We start from the raw sequence: 22,009 nt of genomic DNA, 5'->3' as shown, positions 1-22,009 counted from the left end.
AAAACAGGCAAGAAAAAAAATACACTAATAGTGGAGTTGTAGTATAGAAAATAAAAATCCTTCATGTGCTAAGAAGATATTGGAGAGGAGCCCTTCTAGGAAACACATCAAAGGAAAGCAAATGAGATAATTTACACAATGTGCTAAAAAGTGATTTTTCCCTAGGTGAATGAAAAATGTCAAAAATATTCCCATGAACATAAACCAGAAGGAAGAAAAACTGCATTTTAAGTCCAGCAGTGATTAAAACTGTCACATCTATGGTGGTGATGTGAAAACTTATTTACCTCTGATAATTGCAGCCTGTTTAAAATCCATGAACACAGGCTAAACCATATTTTTTGTTTAAGCCAATGCCAAAATTTCTGGAGGACCAGAATTTCACAAATGACTCTCTCAACTTGAAAAGCAGAAAAAATATTTGGTCCCCTAGAAGTAGGAATTGATGAAACAGGATTTATTTGACAGCAATTAAAAAAAATACCTTTGGCACTTTTTGTTAACATTTAGGACAAAGTCCAGCTTTAAGATCTAGGAGAAAAACAACATTCCAAGTAAATGAAAAGACAAAAGGAGCATTCCATGAAATTAGGTGAACTTTTCTGTGAGTGGCATGACTAATTGCAGATTTCTCCAGCAACTAGTGAAGGAATTAAGGGGTAGAAGTTGGTAAAACAACTAGAAATTATTTTCAGCCAAAGCAAAATCAGAAAACACACACCCTGAATCTGATCATTTACTATAGCAGAAAATAATCACTAGCAGGAAAGCTTCAGAAAGAGAAAACATTTGGTCATCGCTTTGCAAACTTGCTTTGCTAAAAACCTGTGTCTTAGCAAAATATGGAAAAAGATATCAGGGAATACGCCTAATTCCATGGCTGGAGGTTTCTGGAGAAAAAGGTCCAATGCCTTCCACGGGGCAAACTGTAAACAACAGAGTAATGCAGCAGGAACTCTGTTCCCTTTCTGTCACATTCCTGCAGTGCCACACCACCTTTAATTCTGACACTGTTTCATCTTACAATTTTAAAGCCACTTTTGTATATAACTTACATCTGACAGGAGTTTATTTCATAAATCTTTTTACTTCTTCACTTTCCTAAAATAGAACAGATCACCCTGGAACAGTCAAAGATTTAAGTCATAATGACTTTAAAGGAAGAAAAATGTAACTCTTGTGGTTGAAATAATTTAGCTGTTGTTTTTTCTCTACCTCATAGTAACAGAGTGAATGTATATCATAATAAATCCAGAAGAAAGAGTATAAAATATAATACTTTCAAAATGATGGTTGACATCTTTCCTAAAGGCCAGAGGCTGCCTTTGGAAGCACTGTGAGTTCAGACCTACAGGAACAGGTGAGTGCAAGTCCAAAGGGACAAAATGTACACCAAAAAGAAATGAGGGGGGCCATTAGAAAAGGCGATTAAACACAGCATCTGTGTGGTCTTTCAGAGGAAGACAGGAATAACTAAGCAGGATTTAAGAGGTAGCAGTTTGAGTCATAACCATTGTGGCCTCAAAGTGTATGCACAGCAAACACATATTTGCCCCCAAGAGGTAAATTTATATACTCTGAGGTACATAGGCAGTGGAGCTCAGCTCTCAGATTTTAGTATTTTTTACCTACATAATTTTTGATCAGTATTGCCACATCTGTTCGTTAAAAACATTCTTACATAGCCTCTTCTACCAGTTCCTTCCCTTATGACAAGAATGTTCTTCCTAAAACAATGGAAAAGCAGTTAGCCCTCATCCTTTTCCCCTTTCAGAAACAGAAGTGCCAACATCATTTCTGATCTGTATTAAAACATTCATAGCTTCCCCCAATAATATTTTAATTTTACATTGAAAAAAAAACCCCAAAAAAACTAAACCCAGAAATTAGTTTCTAAGTCCAAACTGCCCCCAGAAGTGCTGGAAATGTTTTCACAGCAAAAAAATACAAAAGGGGAAAAGGCAATTCAAGCTAAGGCGCACGTTATGTGTCAATGTCACACCACTTTGAACCATGTGGTCTCTGCATTCAAAACCAAAGTTAATGTAAAAAAATCCAAAACTATAAAAATAAAATAGATCACTGGGACAAAATTAGAAGTGTTCTCATTTTTTTTTCTTTTCTTACACAGAAAAATTGTCCTTTTCTTGTAACTAAACAAAAAAAAAATTAAAAAAGAAAATGAAATAAACTTGCACTATTATTTTTTTGGCAGAAAGGAACTCCTATTTTGCAGTCTACGAGTCCATGGTTCTGGCCTCTGCTTCTAACACAAGAGACAGACCAAATTCTGGATATGTTTATAGAACAGAATAGGGTCACAAGCAGGTGAAATACCGCCTCATTTTTTTGGAGTATTGCTACATTCCAGCAGAACATACCAAGAGTGAAAAGTTAAAAAAATCCCTCTCACAATCAAACCTTCCTCTCTCACACAAAAGGTCCTGACTCAGGAAGGTTTACAAAACAGGCCCACAATTTCATTTTTGGACAAGAGCTGTTGTTTGTGTCACAAGTGCACACACAATTCCATGCCCAGACCTTATAAAAAATGAAACATCAGACAAGAAAGACGTGGTAATTACTTACGAATCCACATGGTTTTCAAAGGAAAGGAGGATTGGAAAGGGCGATGTCTTAAATGCACATTCAGCAATTGCTTCTATTACTTCCTAAAGAATCAAAATAAGCACAGTTACAAATTTAACTCTCTAAAGAAGAGAGTTTTAGCTTTTGAAGACAGAAAAGACCCAACAAGCTCTGAAATCATTCCCTGAGATCAGACCTTCCTTCCTAAACATCCCAAAAAGCTCCGGATGTGCTCTTGCCACAACCAAATTTTTCAACCTGAAGTATAATCAAATCTCCAAAATGTCTGATGAGTCTCAAGCACCACGTTTCTCAAGAAATGACTTATGCCTGCCAAAATCAATAGTTTAAATGTAAAGCTTGGTTCTGGTGTGGAGTTGTTCCATGCCTGCAGCTATGGCTTTCATGCTCTATAATAAACATGCTCTGACAAAGGCAGATCTTGTAAATATCATCAGCACAAGCACATATCCATAAAATCCTCATTTACTCTGACTCACATTTTAGTTCCCTCTTTTTTTATTATTTTTCTTTTTTTTTTTTTTTTATACAAAAATCCCTTTAAGGCAAAAATAGGAAAAAAAGAAATCTTTACTCAATTAAAACAGTTGGTTCTGTGGTAATAATCAGAGGACTGAGAAAGGAAACTTCTGTAAAATTTCCTGTCAGCTCTATGGTAAATGGAAACCCTAAATCCAGTAGAAAAGTAATTTGCTAACGATGATTTTAGTGAGGTGCACAATAAATGCACTCATCATTAGAAATTATGAAATATTTCCCTCTTGGAATAAATTTCTCTTCCAGAAGAATATACAAACACTGAAGACTTTCCATAATGCTGGCAAACTCTGAAGCTTCTAGGAACTCTTAAGTCTCTGCCATGCCAAATCATAAGGATGACTAAAACCTAAAAGATGCATTTGTTTTAAACAAGCTTTCTCTGGAGATTTCTCTTGTTCATTTTCTGTACTTTTAGAGGCTCAGCTGAGAAGCACGACAGTAAGAAATCCACTTCCTAAAAGCAAAGCTGAACTTTTGGTACATTCTTCTGGCTCACTTATTTTCAACTGCCTTCCTGCTGCAAGAGGGGATGGAATCCTGTGTGAGTGGGGAAAACAACCTGGAAGAGTAAAATTAGGATTGCATTGAAGAGATGTGAGGATGAAAAGCTCAGACACTGGTTCAGCGAAGGCAAATGCTCCATGGTCAGAGAGAAACAAGCTGGCAGGTTCCACACTTGGCTCCAGCTGCAGAATGACTCACCTGAAGCAGCTCCCCAGGGTGTAAAACATAGTTACACACACAGAGATCCCTGGTGACGGCATGACACCCATGGCTGTTCCCTACAGGATCCCACCCTGGCAGCAGCTCACAATCTATAGCTGAGAAAAACCTTATGGATTTCTGAGTCGTGTAGCAAGGGGAAAACCAATGAACCAAACAGCCCAGGAACATAAGGAAGGGGAGTGTGTAGAGTGCTGCTACCTCTGCACTTGAGGAAGTCTGTCTGAGGCTGCGAAAGCCGGCAGACTGAGCAGAATCCTTGTGCTGTGGCCATGGCAAAAGTGTGAGCTGATAAAGGATTCGGCATTTGAGACGTGAATTGATTCTCACACTCCTGACACATTATTTCACTGCCATTTTGCTCCTCCCTAGCCATGCAGCACACTTTGATTGTTGAAAAGAAATCAAGATGTTTTTCACATTTTTCTGTGTGGATTAAAAACTGCCTGCCCTGAAGTGACTGATGAAATACTCCTGAGCAGGTTTAAAATACCTTCCAATATCTCTCCTGCCAACACAAATGCCAAGGGTCGAACATCTAAATATCCAGGGATAATCCTTGTTCCCACTAATGATTCTTTTAAAAATAAGATTAACTTCGTTTTAAATTCCTCCTCATGACCAAAGCTGTGGAGAGCTATCTTCCTTAATTAAAGGACTTCCAGCAATCAAACCCCATGCCTGTAAACATAATTGGCTTCCCATAAACATAACTGGAAAGTTAATAACAAACGTGCAAGAAGGTTGTTTTAGGTGTTTCTGTGATTAATGCAATCATAGGAGAATTAGAGAAAGCAAACTGGGAAAAAAAAAAAAAAAAGGAGTGGTCTGGTACAAGTGAGACTTGGTGTTCTGTTTGTGGGAGAATGGTTTGCTTTTTTCCTAAAGAAAAGGCACTTGAAGAAAAAAACCCAACAACAGGTTTCAAGTATGGGAGAAATGTCTCAAAGCTGTAGCTGGCACAGAAGCCACACGTAATCCTTGTAACATAACCAAAGTCAATAATGAACATTTTCCCACGTATCCCTGCACACAGCTAAGGCTAAAAATGTATTTCCATGGTGAGTTAGTGTCTCAGATGAAGAAGAATTATTTCTTCACAGTTCAAAAATGATTTCCTGAGGTATCATTATGAGCTGTGCTGACTACCAATCCTAATACTAAAGGAAAACACCTCCATGCTCCTCTAACACCTCGGATCAAAAACATCTTTAAGAAGAACCAGAAGACAACAATTTAAAGTTATTGCTAAGGGTATGGTGTCATCCCTGCATTTCTTGCTTTCAAGTGTTTGAGTCTTAGCAGCCTGATTCTCAGGCTGCTGCATGTAAACAATGCGTATTCTTAGAACTTATGAGTATGTTTTGCATTCTTGTTCTCTGAGAGAGAACTTGACTGATGGTCATATTGACCAATGGAGTCAGGAGGTTGCAACCTCCTTGGGCCAATCTTGGCCCTCTGTACAAAATGTATATAAGCTATTGGAGTCAGATAATAAAGAGCCTTCCACGTTTGACCCTGCTGCTGCCTGCTGTCCTCTGTGAAGGTCCACACCCACGTCACAACGTGTTGCCCCTCTAAAGGCGTGGGGTAACAGTATGGTCTCTACCTTATACTGTAGAAAAGGAAATGAAAGATCAAATTCAATAATAAAGATGACATGTTTAGGGTTTGAATGGCACAAATATCCCTTCATAGCCTCCAAAGATAATAATTTTTCTTTTTCACCCTCCAGTGCTTTGGGTGTGATCCCAAGCATCAGAGATAACATTGCAGGGATAACTTACTATTATTTTTTTTTTTTAATATAATGCCAAGTGTCTGGGTCATGTGCATGGAGCCTGCCCATCTGGCCATGAGCAGCATATTTTTCGCTGTTCGCAAGAATTTAAAGGCTTGCAAATTGTTGAGATCTAGCTGTCTCAGTTCGGGACTTTTGCCTCCCACTCCCAGTGACCAGGCAGAGAGGAGAAAAGGAGTGAACTGATGTGCTGGTTAGTGCTGTCCAAATCCTGTGGCCTCCAGCTCTGTCCCATGGAGCTGTAACCCGACCAGTTGTTTCTCCCTTCACAGCCCCATTTGTCTCTGTGCAGAACCAGCTGTGGTGGCTGTGCCTGGTCCCTCAGCCCCAGCTGTGGCCTTGCCTGGTTTTCTCCCTGGGAGATTTGCTGCAGGGATGTGCCCAGCAGCATGGACCTGGGCACGGAGCCCAGTCCCAGATGGCACTGCCATCACACCACATAATCCCTTTTCCTCACACTGCTGTGACCACCAGGAACCTCTCCCCACGCGAGGTCCAAATGCTGCAACTCTTCTCTTCCAACGATTCTGCAGCTGCTCTGTAATTTCCTCTTCCAGCACCTTTTTGCCCTCACATTCCTGCCCCTCCCACCTTTGTGGTGATGCGCCCATGACGGTTTTGCACGCAAAGAACCCTCCCCAGCTGCAGCAGCTGCCCCAGTGCTGTACCTTGAAGGATATCTCAGTTGTCATGGTGAAGCCATGGGTGATGACAGGCTCCTCCTCCGCTGTCCGTCCCTTCCAGCAGTCCAGCTCCACGCAGCGGCAGCCCGACAGGAGCACCTGCCGGTACATCTCCACCGAGGAGTTGCCAGCCAGCTGTCCAGCTGGGACACAACACAAAGGAAAGGGAGGTCATTCTGGGCCTCAGGAACAGACACAACTTATCTAACAATAAATTAGAGTTAGCAGCTTTTACCCTTGGCTGGGAGGAATAATGCTCCAAGGAATAAGAAAAGCCCAAGAATGCAACGGAAATTACTTTGGCACAGGCAACGTCATGGTTTGGATCCTGCCTTCAGTCAAACAGGGAAATAACCCAGCTCAAAAGCTTCTGATGGGCAGCATCAAATACATTAAATAAAATAATAAAAAAGCTTAGTTCTACAAGATTTTGTTATCCCTTGACGAGCAATGAGAAATTCAGAGGCAACTCAGGAGACTGAGACCACGTTTTCTCACAACATGCAATACAGTTTAGTACAAGATGAAACAAACCCCCTGGAGTCACTAATGGCACCATCATTAGGTCTCAAATCAATATTTAATATGCTAACCAGTGCAATGAGTTGGTCAGTTGAATTTCCTGATGTAATACTCTATTATCTGCTTACTGTATATAGGGAGAAATTCAATAAAACTGTCTTTTTCCAATAACAAGATAATATAAATCTAAAAATTAAGCAAGGAAACCTATGTTTTTCCAAACTTGGGAAGTATTAAGAAAGAAACACAAAAAAAATTCCCAGCCCAAGCCAACAGAAAGTCCAGTTGGATTCAGGGAAGGATATCCAGCCAGGCTGTCTTCATCTGCTGCAACAGGTTTGATTCCAGTCATTCAGACAAATTTCTTGCAGCGGGGAGGTAACAGTAATGGAAGAATGGCTTTATGCTTCTTTTAGATGAGAAGAAAATGGATGCAGCTTCCTGCTTTCAAGCAGACTTGCTAAGAAGGCCTCCCTGGATTTCTTGAAGGGAAATTAGCTTTCTTTTTTGGGAGGCAGTGAGTTCATTTACAGCAAAGTTTCTTTGCTGACTGAGGACATACAAAAACTTCATCTAGGCTGGCATAAACTATAATGCAGATTAAGCCTCATTTTATTGTCTCTGTGATTCTGTGTTTAGGTTTTATGCTGGGAAATACACATTTTGGGATTTGCTTTACTAAAAACTGTAGCAGAACTCCTTCTTATTTGAAAATCCCTGTTTACAGTTTCTGTCTGATATGTGAGGTGGAACAATCATAAATACTCCACAAGGTATTGACATTACTCCTGTTGAAATCCATAAGAATTCTTAGCTCCTGCTGGAACCAGTGAGAAATATCTGTTAATAACAGAAGAAATTATCCAGTGCTGGAAAACTCTGAAAATCCATATGGACTAAGCAAAGTGACAATGTGTCTCTTTTTATATTTTTTTTTAAAAACATTTTTCTTTTTTTTTGGAATTCAGCTTTTTCCTTTTTCACCTTTGATTATGTCAGATTATCTTTCTTTACACAAAAGCCTTTTTGGTGCAATTCCAGTGTCTGGGTTAAGTAGTGGCTCTTTTTCTTTGCAGGATGCAAACAAGCATAAGCATGGATCAGGGAATAACAACTCACATTTCCATGTACTCATCCCTAAGCATCTGCTTATGAAATCCTAGCTCTCATAGGGATCCACTGAACTCTATTGCCTAAAAAACCCACATTCACTTAGAAAACTGTTCTAATGTTGTCCTTTTTTCCCTCAGAGCATTCTGAGTTTGGATTATGAAACTATTCCACGATTAACAAACTCTATTTCCAAGAGACTCCTGGTGGTTATCACTGCTAAGTGTTTTGGGCTCCAAGATCCTTCACCTTCAAAAGTGCTTAAGTAAATCATGACATGCATCACTTGCCATATGACACTTCCCACACTACCTTATTAATAAGGCTCAGACATTTTGGAAGGATTCCTGCAAAGGATAAGAGGCTATTCAACCTCCAAACCATACAATCTTCAAAAAGACTCCTAGGGAGAGTGTAAAATGCTAGCACACATTTTAATATTCCCAACAGCTTGTTCTTCTGAAATACAAAATATGAGGAATGTTCCCCCAAATGTGAGGCTTCTGTATATATTGTTCAAAAATTTCTATTGTGTGAGTCCCTATTTGCATTTATTTTAAAATGCGATAGTACAGAGACTAAAGGGAACACTTACAGTATATTTTTAATAGCCTGAGTACAGATCAATTTTTTAATACTGGAAATTGAAAGCATTATGTATTCTCCACTACAATACAAGCACTGTTTACAGTAATACTATACGTAATATTTGCATCCCAGCACTCTGTATGGACTAAGGAGAAATGGATTTTGACAAAAATTCACTTTTCTGAAAAATGTATTTGGCCAAATAATACCTGACAGGATACTATGCAAAATGAGCTGGTGCTGATTGATGTAAGCTGAGGATATGACCCAGGTTTCCCCACACTTCTGTAACTTTAAGCTGCTCGTTTCTCAGGAAGTGCATCCCTGTTGGGTTCATCCAACACTGCTTTTTCAAATGAAAGTTATTTGCAATATGTGGAGTTAAAATGTGGTTGCTATCTATTTAAGGTATCTTTCCTTCCCAAACTGGGGGATTTTTGGATCCAACTATTTGGAATCAACTGACTCTTCACGATCCTAGAACCAGAGGCTTCTTCTTCCCTCTCTCCCAACACTTTCTCCCAGCATGAGGTGCCTGTATCTTCCCTTTGCAGGGCACAAAAATCAGCTCCTAAACCTCCTCTCTCCAGGCAAGTCCTGGAGGAGCAATCAGTGCCCTGGATCATACACTGAGGTTTGCAGTGTGCCAACTCAGAGCCCCACACTGCTGGAAGCCTGGCTCCTCACTCCAGCAGCCACACAAGGTGCTGGCAGCTGAGATCTCCTTTAGACACAGCACATTTATCTGAATTCATTTTCCCCCTGAGCTATTTCACCACGCACAGCACAAGCAGATCAGACCCCACACTATGACAATACTCTGCTCCTGCTTCGATGTCAGTCAGAATAAGGCTCTCAGCCTTGCCTGCTGCTTGTAACACTTCCCACTGGACCAAAGCAGGATGTGTGGCCAGCAGCAGGAAGGTGTCACCCAGCTTTCCATCCCTTCCGTATGGTGCTGTCAGCTTGGAAACTCTGCTCTGGAGGCTTTGAAGGTGGAGAAGGTCTCAAGGCAGTGCTGAATGCAGACAAAAACAGCCACAGCAAGGACTGAGGAATCACTGAGAACAGAAAAGCTGGAGGGTGGTAGATGAGAGGCCACAGGCAGCAACAGAGACATTTTTCTAGAAAGAACTGAGATATCAGACTGTAAGCAGGGAAGCAGATGCTGAGGGTGGACAGGACAGTCCCACATTGCTACAAGTGCTCAGCCAACAAAACTCAGTAACCTATTGCTGAGATTATTGTTCCTTTTAGCCAAAACATGTATTAAAGGTGTGTGATTTTAGTATTTTGCATTTCCCATATACAACAGCAAGTTGCCCAGCCCTTAAAACATGCAAGGCTGAGTGTGATATATCATCATTTGTCTCTGACTTTGGGTGCTGCTGGAAGAGGTGTTGCAAAGTCAGTCCCCACTGTGCCCACAGCAGAAACCTGAGGTGAGACTCCAGGAAAAAGCAGGGTAGCACTTTAAGGGTTCAAAGGAATAATAAAATAAATATGACACCAGTGAGAAAAAAAAAGATGAGACAGTAAAAAAAGTTTCTGAAACATGACATTTCTTTAAGTTAGCCTAGGCTCACTGCAAATCACTTCTTTCCTCATGGATTTTTACCTTTGTTCTTAAAAATTATGCTTCCCTAAGAAAAAAGAAAGCAGTAACACTTCTAAATAAATAATCAGGACTTGATGTACTGCCAAGGGTTTCTCCTAAAGACTAGGAAAATGATCAGCATAATTAAAAATAAATTCACAGTGTGCACATGGTGTTTTTTTATGTTATAATGTTGTTGCTTTGTGCATGCTTTTTCTGAGTTAAAAAAACTAACCAAGGGAGAGATAATTGGTAGGACATTAAAGCTCAGTAATCATAAAGTAATGCCAGACTGAATGGTTTTCTTATTGTCCTGATAATTATTACATGACTAGTTGCTATTTCATGGCCTCAATCAGGGCAAAGGTGCTTCCAAGGTTCTGTTCCAAAGCCATGAGCACTTGAGCAGATCCTTCAAATTCTTTTGGGGAAAAGGAATAACCTGCCACCATTAATTTTATTTCCGTGTTGGAAGAAAGCAAATGGGAATGTGATTGCTGTATCTGATGTAGGCTCAGAGCAAACTTCCAAGGCTGTCAGTTTTTCTAATGCAGAGATAAAAATCAAGTCATTAATCCCATTGTGGCCAGCTGCCAACACACTGACTGAACATAATGAACCCTCTTAAAGGGAAGCGCTTGTGGTTTCTGCCTGTAAATATGCACTCTCAAAAGGAATTTGAAGGAGTTTCAAACTTCTCTTGCACTATCCCCTGAGTTTATCCTGATTTACTCCCCTCAGTTTACTAAGCTAGGAATATTTTGTCAAATTAAGACTGAAGATCATGTTTCCAAATATAGCCTCTGAAGTTACTTGGAAATGCAGGCAAATAAACCGGTAGATGCAATCTGAGATGATTTGCAGACTTCCACATACGAAGTCAAAGCAAATTTAGCAAGTGTCAAGGTAAATAATTAAACATGTGAGGTCACTTTTAGTGCAGTTAAAAAAAAAAAAAAATTAGAATAGGTTGGGCTAATAATGAATTCCCACCCTCAATTCTTTGGGTTTTGGCTCTAAACCTTTGGAACACATCTCTGTCCGGACCAGCCCTGACAAAAATCTGTGGTATGGACCTGGCTATAAATTCCTGCTGGTAGAGAGGAGAGCAGTCTTTTATCGCTTCAGATCAACCTTAAATTGCATTGTCTTTAAACCTCCTGTGGGCCTGTGCTTCTCACTTTAGTACTACAGCTTTACTGTTTTCTTCCAGAATATCTGTATAAAGCTGCAGTATTTGGCTTAAGCACCAACTAATCCTCAGTGACAGAATAAAGTCCATATTGGAGGTAAGAGGTCTGCAGAACATCACAGTTAAAAATTGCTTTTGCTTTGGCCACGTCTTCGCTCCACTGGAGAGCATAAATTTCTGCATATTGGAATCATAACTTAAAAATGGCCACACTGATTTTTGTTTCTTTTAATTCAGAGAAAGCAAATCGCTGTCAAAACAAATACTTATGTGACAAGTTCTGGCACAGAACACATTTTACAGCTGAGATATAAACCCCTGAAAAATGGTGTCTAAAGGAAACAATGACAGTTCATTCACTCCATGCAAGCTGGCGAAGGTGTTGGAGAAGGAGCTCCAACAAACAAAGCAGATGAAAATAACTCTCATGAGGTTTGTTTAAAGTGGGCATTACCACTGCCTGAGGTTGTGCATGTTCTGACACACTGGCATTCTGAAGGAGTTGGTCAGTTAAGGCCAGTCTGTTAATAGCATCAAAAAGCTGACATTACGCATAAACCACATTTTTAGCACTCAGTGCAGCATCATTTTTTAAAATTAAACACAATGGTAAGTCATTAGCAAACATGACAGGACAAAGCAAACATCAAATCAAACAGGAGAGAACCCCCTGTGCACATCTGCTTGCCCAAAACATTTGTTCCTATTTAAACCAAACAAAAAGAGCAAATTTACCATTATTTTCTCACAAGTAAACAGAACCTTGGACTAGAAAACTAATGCCAAAAGTCGAATTCCTAAACTGCCTTAGCTTTTTCTGAGTCTCAAAGCATTGTTGACTTTCTGTGCAAACAATACAGTTCAGACTGTAAATCTAATTAACAGGAACTTCTGGGTGCTCAAAGTTTTTAAAAACATGACAACACCTAAAAATTTCAGCTCAGATGTTAGATATTGTCAGGGAGCAGATTTCCACTCCTTGCATTTATGGGCTGTCAGAAAATTATTTTGCCATGTTGGAACCTCCCTAATCTCTGAATCAAAGCAAATTTTGTAAAGCACAACAAACTGCCAGATTTAACGTTTAGGGGAGAATTTATGAGCTACTGAGATGTTTCCCATATTCTGCTTTGCACACTTGCTATCTTTGTAGTCATAAAAAGTACACTGTTCATTCTCCTCCCTAAAGATGGGCCCTAATATGGAATCCTGCTTGAGGGAATCTGTCCAGGGACTTCACTGGGTTTCTGACCAGCCTTATCTGAACAACACAGCTGCTGCTCACATGTTAATAAAAGTGTATTTGATGCACTTGTGTTGCAGCTGCAGCAAAAATCAAGTGCCACCCTTGCTTCCCTGAAGACTGAACACCATCATCTGTTTAATGCTGATGTTTTTAGTGTATTTTATGTTACTGCTGAAAATACACTCAGAATTTTTGTAAGGTAAGAAATTAGATCTGCCCAACACTGCTGTACCTGTGAGGTAGGTGTTGTGTGAGGAGTTGATGAAATAGTGTGACAGTGGTTGAGACATATCTTCATTTAAATCCAGTTTCTCAGGTGGAACGACACCGTTCTCTTCTCCACTCAGATACCGCATAAATCCATCCACGGATATCTGTCCTGAGAGAAACACACACCCAGGGAAAGCACCAGTTAATTTCAATTACAGATTTTGTGACATGCAGATAAATTCGAAGGCAAGTGAAAGACCATATAACCATCAGCCTGGCTTTCACCTAGTCATCCAAATATTCTTGGGTTACTACTACCTCATTTTCAGCCATACAAATTGTCAATAACACACATCTCCTTAGCTGTAACAAAGATAAAGCATTTCATAATCAGCACCTACAGAAAATCAAGTGCATGGGGGAATCAGTTACATCTAAGACCATCAGACTTACAGAGTTAGATCTAAGACCATCAAGGAAAGTGGTCTTTGGGAGACAAAACAAAGCACGTTTTCCAGAGGAAACCAAGAAACCTGCAGAGAGCCACAGACACAGGTGACTCTAACCTCTTTTGAGTGTGATTCAGTGTGTGCATGAACCATCTTTCAAGTGGGAACTAAGCTTTGCTTTGTAATTCTTGTATTTGTCTTCTAATTCATATCTCATTGGAGTGCCTGCATAAATGATCGTTTCATATGCTGCTGTCAAATTAGAAAGCTGAGTCCTACCCTTTTGTTCATCTCAGTGGAGCTGCTCTTACTGCATCAGGAAGACTTTTGCTGCCAAGCCTTCTATATAAAGTTTAGGGTATCAGTTTGTACATTTAGACTAAAAATAAATCCAGTAATCTATAATTGAAGATTACCACTTAGTTGAACAAATTTGAGACATTTTTCTTTGCCTGGTCTTTTTTGCTATTTTGTCTAAATTTCGTTTGTTTACTTAACCACATATCTTTAGTTATTTCAGTGCCTGCCTACTGTAAAAGAGATCTTCTGTATGTCTGAACTACACATTTGGTGACTCCCAACAAGGAGAATTTCTTACCTCTTGTGTCCAACCCAAAATATTGTGCACAGTCTGTCAAAGCAAAACTCTCATTTGCCTGATGATAGCATTGAAAAACTGAAGATTTCAGTTCTACTCCTGACTCTGCTACTCTCTCCTTTTAGGATCAATCAATTTTTATACTAAAACATATAAATTTACACATATTTTTCTAGAATGTTAAAATGTAGGAGACAACTTTTTTTTTGTTTTGTTTTGCTTTCTTTAATCTTGTAACCACACAATGCAAATATTGCATGTAAAGCATTTCCTTAAAATCTGTGCTTGGACCCGATCTGGCTCTTGTTTAGAGAGAAAAAGATAGAACAGTCTTAAGTGCACATCCCTCATTTTCCTAACAACCCAAGACTGGTAGCATTAAACAAATTTATTCATAAGTGAAAAAATACAGAGCAATGCAACTGCTGTTCATTCTTATGACAACAATTGTAAGAAGGCTGGAAAAAATAATCAAGTCCATCTGCTATTTTAAGGCTGTAATCTAAGTGCAATCCTGTCAGGCTCCACAGCTGCTTTGCAATAGGGTAACTAATCATCCAGAGATGGAGGTGCATGTACTTTCCACAAGAAAAAAAAATGTAAGAAGGTGAAAGTCAGGGAAAAAAAACCCACCACTGAGGTTTTTTTGTGAAACCAAAGGTTTAGGAACAACCTTTTCACTGCCTGAATAGATCAGAGAATGCCAACAGTACCAGATGCTATCATGGAGTTAGCCCGACCTAAAATCCCCAAGAGAATGCTCTGCACTAAGTTTACTGGGATTTAAGTAGAGAATGTGTTGTGTATCCATACCAAGTGAAATAGGAGAGGACAGCACAAAGTTAAGATCTGAATGGGATAGCTGCCACTTGCATTTTGTTATACAGATTCATGCATGTGTAGTTCTCAAGGTTCTCAAAGTGATCTTTGTGTTCAATCCTCAAAGTGCACCTGGCAAACAGGGGCCTTGTTTTTCAGATGGAGATGGTTCTCCTGTGCATTGCTGCTGCTATTCACATAAATCACAGCAAGCATTATTCACACGTGTAATCAGGCAGCTTCTGAGTTGCCCACTTGTCTGAGCTCATGGCTCTAGAATACAATCTCCCCTATCACAATTAAGCAGTCAGCATTTCACAAAGTGAAGCAATTTGCAAGCTCAATGACAGCCAATATTGCACCAGTGAGAGTCTGTCTGTGGAAAGGAGATGGCAGATGTCAAAGGGGCTTTGTGTCCTGGGTATTAAAGAGTAGATTGTTTGTGACCAATGCCAATAATATTCTGAGGCCAACTGCAGAGAGGATGATCCTTGGTGGACAGTCATCTAAAAAAATATAGTCTCAATTAAGTGGTAAGATTCGTTCCCTGTTTCCTTAAACCATTGCACCTTTTTACAGACACTGGCAAGAAAAAATAATATGCGATCAATTGTTTTGATCACAATTGTCACCTTTTATCTTTGGTTATATAATAGAAAGATTTAATGGTATGTTTAGGTATAAAAAGTTAGAGAGACAAGAGACACATAATGCAAAGACACAGAAACACGACAGATCCACATTTTTTTCTTTTCCTTTTTTTGGCTTTTTGTATTACAATTATCTTAGCCCTAAAATTTTGATTAAACTTCCAAAAATATCTAGTGTGCTTTATACATTTTAGGTTGTAGTGTTAATTACCTTGTCTTTTTCACTCACCACTGCCATGTTAAATTTGATCTGATGTCTCTTCTTGGGATGGAACTCACATCTGTGCAATCACAGCAGAAGCCATGTTAGCATCTACAGCCTTCAGTGAGACTCTTTTCCCTGAAGAGCTTGGAGTATGCCAGCACAAGAAATTTATTTTTCTTCTCCTTCAAACACCTCTTCTCTAATTTATCTGATTAATTACAATTCCTCTCCCTATGGGGTCACTTAGTAGTGCTTTATTAAAATGCTTAAAAGCAGCACAAACATAAAAATGTCTCCTTTTTCCTGAGGTACCTGGCCAATTGAAATGTTCAACACAACTCACTCAGGGCCACTGAGACACCTCCTGCTGAAGAAGGCATGTTTTCCACTTTTCCCTTCTCTTTGATCTAACTCTAGCAATGTACCTGAATTAAAAATGTTCAAGAGTTTGGAAAGGCACTGCAAAGTCTGGAAGTGTCTCTCTCTGCCTCTCTCTGTATTTGTAAACACATGCAGAAAAATGTGAAGCAGTTTCTTAGCAAATGGTTCCACAGAACACCTCAATTTGCTGCTCCATACAACCTTCAGGGTGGTGGAATTCAGGCAGAGATCAAAAAAGAACCACCACATTGGGAACCAAGTGAAGGCAACTGAATCTGGCATTTTTTCATTAAAATCTGATAGGAAGGAGAAGTAATTTCCTACTGGAAGAGGAATATGTTGAGAAATTCTATTGAATTTCCTGATTGTGATCGGCTTCATTATATGAAACATGGGAAGTGTTTGTGCAGCTTGATCTTTTTCTGCATCTCTGGCTCCACCTGATTGTCCCAAAATAGTTACAAGGGAGGGAAAAAGAAAGAAAAAAGCACAAATGAGGTGGCAAGTTCTGTGCATTTCACAACAATTCCTTATAAACTCCAGCTACATGATCCCATTCCTCTCACGATCTATTACAATGGATCAAATACATGAATATTCCTGGCTCAGAGGAAACCACATAAAAATGTAACTGTTACTTTGTCTACAAGCATCAAGGCTCTTTTCTAGTCAACATTTGTCAGCTCTAAATACCACATAAGTCACTTCTGTTATCCCAGACCCTTTTTACTGGAAGCAGTCTTCAGGAAGGTGACACACTGCTGGCAAATGATCTATTGAGAATTCATAGAATTTCCAGGGGTAATTAAGTGAATCCTCTTTTCTATGGTTCTTAGATCTTGTCAACATTCATCAGTCAAAATGTTTTCTTCTGATGAGCTCTGGAATATCCTCATCCCTGGAAGATGGTGATCACACATTTGCCATGAGGCAGGAATTCCAGCCAGCTGAAATGGCTGATAGGATAGACTGTGCTTTGTGAATATACTTCTCAGAGCCTCCCGTTTGAAGACTTACTGTGTTATCACAAGGCTCTCCTTTGAGCAGACCCAGAGAACCAGACACGTTTCTCTTGTGGGCACTAGTGACAGTGCTAGGGCAGACACAAGTGACAGCCCCATGGAAAACTGTTCCTGTGCAGTTTCCAGGGCTGCAAAAAGCACAGCCTGCTTTTGACACAGAAATCCTTCTGTTGCCTAGTAAGACACAGGTAACTCGACAAGATCCTGCTTTCCCTTTAGCAGCCAGCATGACCAGCATGTTGCTCTGGATGTGGAAATGCTCCTGTGAGCTTGCCAGCTCCTGGGAGCTTGCCAGCTCCTCAGCATGAGGATGTAAACAAATCCCTGCTCACTCAACACCTGCTAAAAGGCATCAGAGTTCAAAGGAGGGTCGAGCTTCCAGAAGAAACTTCTCCTGCAGTTCAGTGCCCTCTGCAGACGTCCAAAACCAAAACACCAGCAGTGCAGTAGTCTGGGGGAGATATAAAAGTGCAGCTAACCCTGAAAACTCCTCAAACAGCTGCTTGATCTAAACCTCACCCCCTTATTTTGGCAGGTATCCTGGATGTGCAGCTACTTAATTTTCCTATGGTCTGCCCAGCCTGCTCCCAAGAGCCTTCCAAGGAAAAACCTTGGCACGGAAAACAGGAGAGGCACAGCAGACAGGCAGCAGAAAAGACAACTTACGTGAACACTTTTCTTTGCACTTCATTCTTGCAACTTTAACAACAGCCTTCACTCGTCCCTTAAAATTTGTAGATGTTTTGTATGACAATTAAAATGTGCATTTGCTTGTACACAGTAAACAGGGCTGGCCTCACAGTCCTTAAACATTTCTTTCTGTGTATTTGCAAATTTCACAGCGCTCTCCATTTGTTTACACCCGTGCTGTTATCTACTCAGTTATAATGTAACTGTGCAAAGTATGATTGTGCCAAGAGACATTATTAAAGTAAAAAAGAAAACAAACAAAAAGGAAGCAAGACGATTAATTGGCACCTTGTATCTCCCAGTCAGCAGCACAGAATTACAATAGTATTTTGTCTGACAGTGAAATCAGTTCATTCCAATCTGTAACAATAATCACATTTGCTGCAGTCCCACACAACTGAGCAGTACTCTCAACTGGAAGATAAGAATCCAACAAGTAAAGCAGATACTTGATAATCCAGTGAGAGATCTGTAAATCATGTCCCATTGGGAATTCTCTCTCACAAACCAGCACTGCAATTTACAGCTCATTAGGTATGAAAATTTCATGCACAGTGTGGAGCGGGATGCACAGAGCCCGGGTCTGTCTCTTGACACTGGGCACACATTAGCTACTCTCTGCTCTCTAGCTTTGTGAGCCAGAAGAGAAGCTCACAAGATGAATTTACATAAAATTCACACTAAGTGGGACACAATGTGCCAAAGCTGCTCTGGTAGCACTTGTAGCATTTGCATCCAAGTGAGCTGAAACCTGCTTGGCTTTCCAGACACACGTTCTACTACTATATTGCTATGGGGTAACTGGAGCTCCTGTCTGTATCTAGTTTTGCAAACCAGGGCAGGGCAGGACTGTCCTCTTGCACTGTCCAAGGGACACCCTCTTAATGGCAAAGTCATCACAAGGAGACAATATGGCACAAGCTCAGCCTAGACTGAAAAGACCCCAACCCTACAAGTGGGTTACCAGACCTTACCCCAGGAATCTCAGTGCTGCTTTCTTTTAGGAAAAACACTGAGGATGGCAAAGACTCTCAGGCCTCAGGTCAGGGTCTGCAGATATATCAAAATATCAAAGTACCAACCACCACTCACACACCACATGTAGAAATCCTCAGTAGCTCCTCCATTTTAGCAGTTCTTTCAATGATCAGTAAGGGCAGAAACTCACACTAGTCAGACAGCCTTATCAAATTAATAAGTAGAGCAACAGCAATATATCTGAATTACTGCATCTGGATATTAGTGAATCATTTAATGAAGTTTTAAACTCAAATTTTTCCTAATTGGAAAAACTAATCTGCAAAAAAGCTGATAGAAATAAACCAAGGTCAGCTTAAAAGATCAGGGTTTCTCTAACTTTAAAAGCTGAACTGCACAAAAAGTCCAGGGGCTGAACACTGATCAGCAGTAGGTCTGGTTTCATAAAGTCCTTAATAATGTGAAAAAGTAGAATCAACAACACAAGGTTTAAAGAACAAACAGTTCTCTGGTGGCTATTAGCAAAACAAGAGGGCAAAGCTGTAATGAACCAGGTAAATGGGACACAAACCAAATGAGAACACACAAATAATAATTCGAGCCACATAGGTAACCACTAGAACCAAGAAAAATCCAAAACACAGAGGTGAATAGGAAAGAAGATGCCTAGAAATCTATCACCCCGAGAAGCAGATGAGATGTAAAGAACAGCAACCCATCTGTATAGGAAGCTGCATCAAAAAAGGTGATAAAGGAATTAAACAGGTAATAAGAACAGAGTGAGCACTAGAAAACTTGAGGTGAAAGTCTGAAAAAGCTTGGCAGTGCTTCAACTAATTGTGCTAGGAAACAGTCTTGCAGTCTTGCAACCAATAAACAGGATTAATTGGTTGTCTCATTGCTTAAATCCTTTAAAATCAAAGCAGGACAATATCCTGTTGTGCTCAAATCTCATTTCCGCTCTCTAAACTTGGAGGAAAACATGTTGGATCCAATTCTGCCCTCAGTTATACTGGCTCAAATACCTTCTGTAATTACAGTTACCTGGCCTCAAACCAAAACAAGCTGTCTTGGGGAACACGTTCCTGAAACAGAAATGGAAAACTCACTCAGTAAGAAAGGAACAGAGCAAGATTCCTTGCTCCAGCCTTGAATGGACACAGCACAATAAGACACAGGGAAATCTGAACATAAACAGAGAATGGCAGCTCTGATACAAGAGCAGGATAAATGCTTACTCAATGACAAGCTGTCAGTGAGGGAAAACAGGGGAAGGCAAACATGTTGTGCCTAAGTAGCCTGCATAAAAGAGCTGGCTCAGCATCCGTTAATCCATGCAGAAATATCACACGCCCAAGGACACTGAGATCCAGAGCTCTCTGCACAGTAAGGCTGATCAAGTAAAGCAGAGTTCAGGGTGTCTAAATCAGGACTGCTTGTCATTCTAATGAAGCTATCATATCCACTTTATCATCTGTGCAAGTGCACAGAGAAAACAAAGAGTGGATACAATTATTTATTTACCTTTGGGGGGTTGGGGGGCAAGAAAATGCTTGCAGATGGAAAATCACTTTTCAGAACTATCAAAACGAGGCCCTGCAGCCCAAGAGACTTAATTGAGAGGAAATGTTTCCTAAAAGCTTCCACACAAACCATGCCAAACAGCAAATCTGCTTCAATCAGAGTAAAAACTTTGGGAGCATTCCAAGGACACTGCCATCTCCAAAGGGAAGGGAAGATAGAGTGTCACCTGAGGAAAAAAATAGGTTTCCAAATCTCACTGGTGCCTGTAGGCATGAACCATCAAGGTTTAACAATATCTTAAAGCCACTGTGCAATGTTGAGCACAGTATTCATTTAATTGTTTTATTAGAAGTCATAGGCCTTCTCAGCCCTTTTCAAGCTGCCAGGAAGGAAGGGCTCTAACCCACAGGGCTACACAGCACATAAAAAAGGATGTATTTTTCTCCAGTAGTGGTAGAAAACAGCGAAACACACACTGAAGCAGGGAAGATTCTAAGCACTCAACATTTTCTCTTCCTTAAAATTTATACCTTGGAAACACATTTATTTTGATGGATATTGATCTTTTAAATGCCTGCAGCAGCTTTAAAACCCTCTGCTGTTACAATGCATGGTCACAGTTCAGAGATTCTGGTAAGCAGAGGTTTCATGATAAGGAAAACAAGTCTTGGAACAGTTTCTAAAACTTTAGCAGTCAGATGTACACAAACTTGAAGAACCAGCAATTGTTAAGGAGTAGGGGAAAACCCAAAGCAGCCGATCTCTCCTAAGTGTCAAGACTGAAGCAGGGTTTTACAGGCACCAGCCCATTCTCCGCTCTTGACTTCTCAGCAGAGATGTAGTAGAAATTGTTTCTGACAGGATATCCCTTACAGGATATCAGAAGACAGTTTAGATCCAGTTTAAATCCACAAAACCACTACAAAACCATCTTCACACCAGTCCCCAGGTAACAGTGGAATGAGCACTTTGCAACATGGCAGATTTTTAAGGCAGCTGAGTGGAAAGGATTTAAATCAGACAGATTAAAAACACCATTCATCCCAGCAATGCTATAGTTATTTGTCAGACTTGAAAGAGAGACACTACTGGAATGTGTCACTGTCTTGCCAAACCTCTCAAAAACATCCTCTGTACAATGCCTCAGAGCGATCCTGGGAGATTGAATAATGTTAAATGTTGGCTTACTTCCAATTGGTAAGTTACTCTAAAAGACATCTAAAAATATGTAAATTTTTTTGCTAAATGATACTTCTCTACCTAAGCTATTAATGCACTTGCCAAAAAGACCGTTCTGTGGTACCATGGGAAGAGACAAGAGAATCAGTGTGCTGTAAGTGCTGAAAAAAAATCTAAAGGAGAAAAATCACAGATGACACTTTTACTTCCAGAAACTCCTTCAGCTGAAAAAAGATTAATATTAAAGAGAAGTGGAAAAGAATAAAGGGGTGGCACTGCAAAGTCAGTGCAAATAAACTGAAAAGAAAGGATTTTAGTCCCTTATCTGTTCTTTAAACTTGGTTCTGCAGCTGTGGCCACTGCAGTGGACAATCTCTTTCATAAACAACTTGAGCTCTCTACTGATAACAATTGCTTTTTTTGCCCTCTTTACTACCTCTGGTAGTCTGTGCCAGCACCATATTGTTAGGAAAGTTTTGCTAACTTCCAGCCTAAACTTACTCAAGGCCACTTGATCCCTCTGTGTTCTTGTGCCAACATTGTCCTTTAGTTTACCACTTCTTTCTGTCTCCCCAGCATTTAACCCTGCTGTATTTATAGGCATATTCCAGCTAAAGGATATTGTTAGATGAGAAGGGAAACTTCCTCATATGGATGCTGTGTTCCAGCAGTGCCCAGGCTCCAGCACTGTT

The 22,009-nt window shown here is 40.1% G+C and overlaps 1 protein-coding gene across 2 annotated transcripts in view; it reads right to left on the bottom strand.

The window, feature by feature from the left end:
- Window positions 1-22,009, bottom strand: part of PLCB1 (phospholipase C beta 1) — a 341,408-nt gene that overhangs the window by 92,464 nt on the left and 226,935 nt on the right. For both annotated transcript variants that reach the window (XM_083856221.1, XM_083856220.1), the window contains exons 10-12: window positions 12,845-12,991; window positions 6,343-6,500; window positions 2,590-2,672 (exon numbers count right to left, since the gene is read on the bottom strand). In XM_083856221.1, coding sequence (XP_083712347.1) covers window positions 2,590-2,672; window positions 6,343-6,500; window positions 12,845-12,991 — 388 coding nt within the window. The remainder of the gene's footprint in view (window positions 1-2,589; window positions 2,673-6,342; window positions 6,501-12,844; window positions 12,992-22,009) is intronic.

This window comes from Zosterops lateralis (assembly GCF_965231275.1).
Source record: "Zosterops lateralis genome assembly, chromosome: 3".
Classification (NCBI taxonomy): domain Eukaryota; kingdom Metazoa; phylum Chordata; class Aves; order Passeriformes; family Zosteropidae; genus Zosterops; species Zosterops lateralis.
Note: the sequence above shows the minus strand (reverse complement) of the source record. Positions and strands in the feature narration are given on the sequence as shown.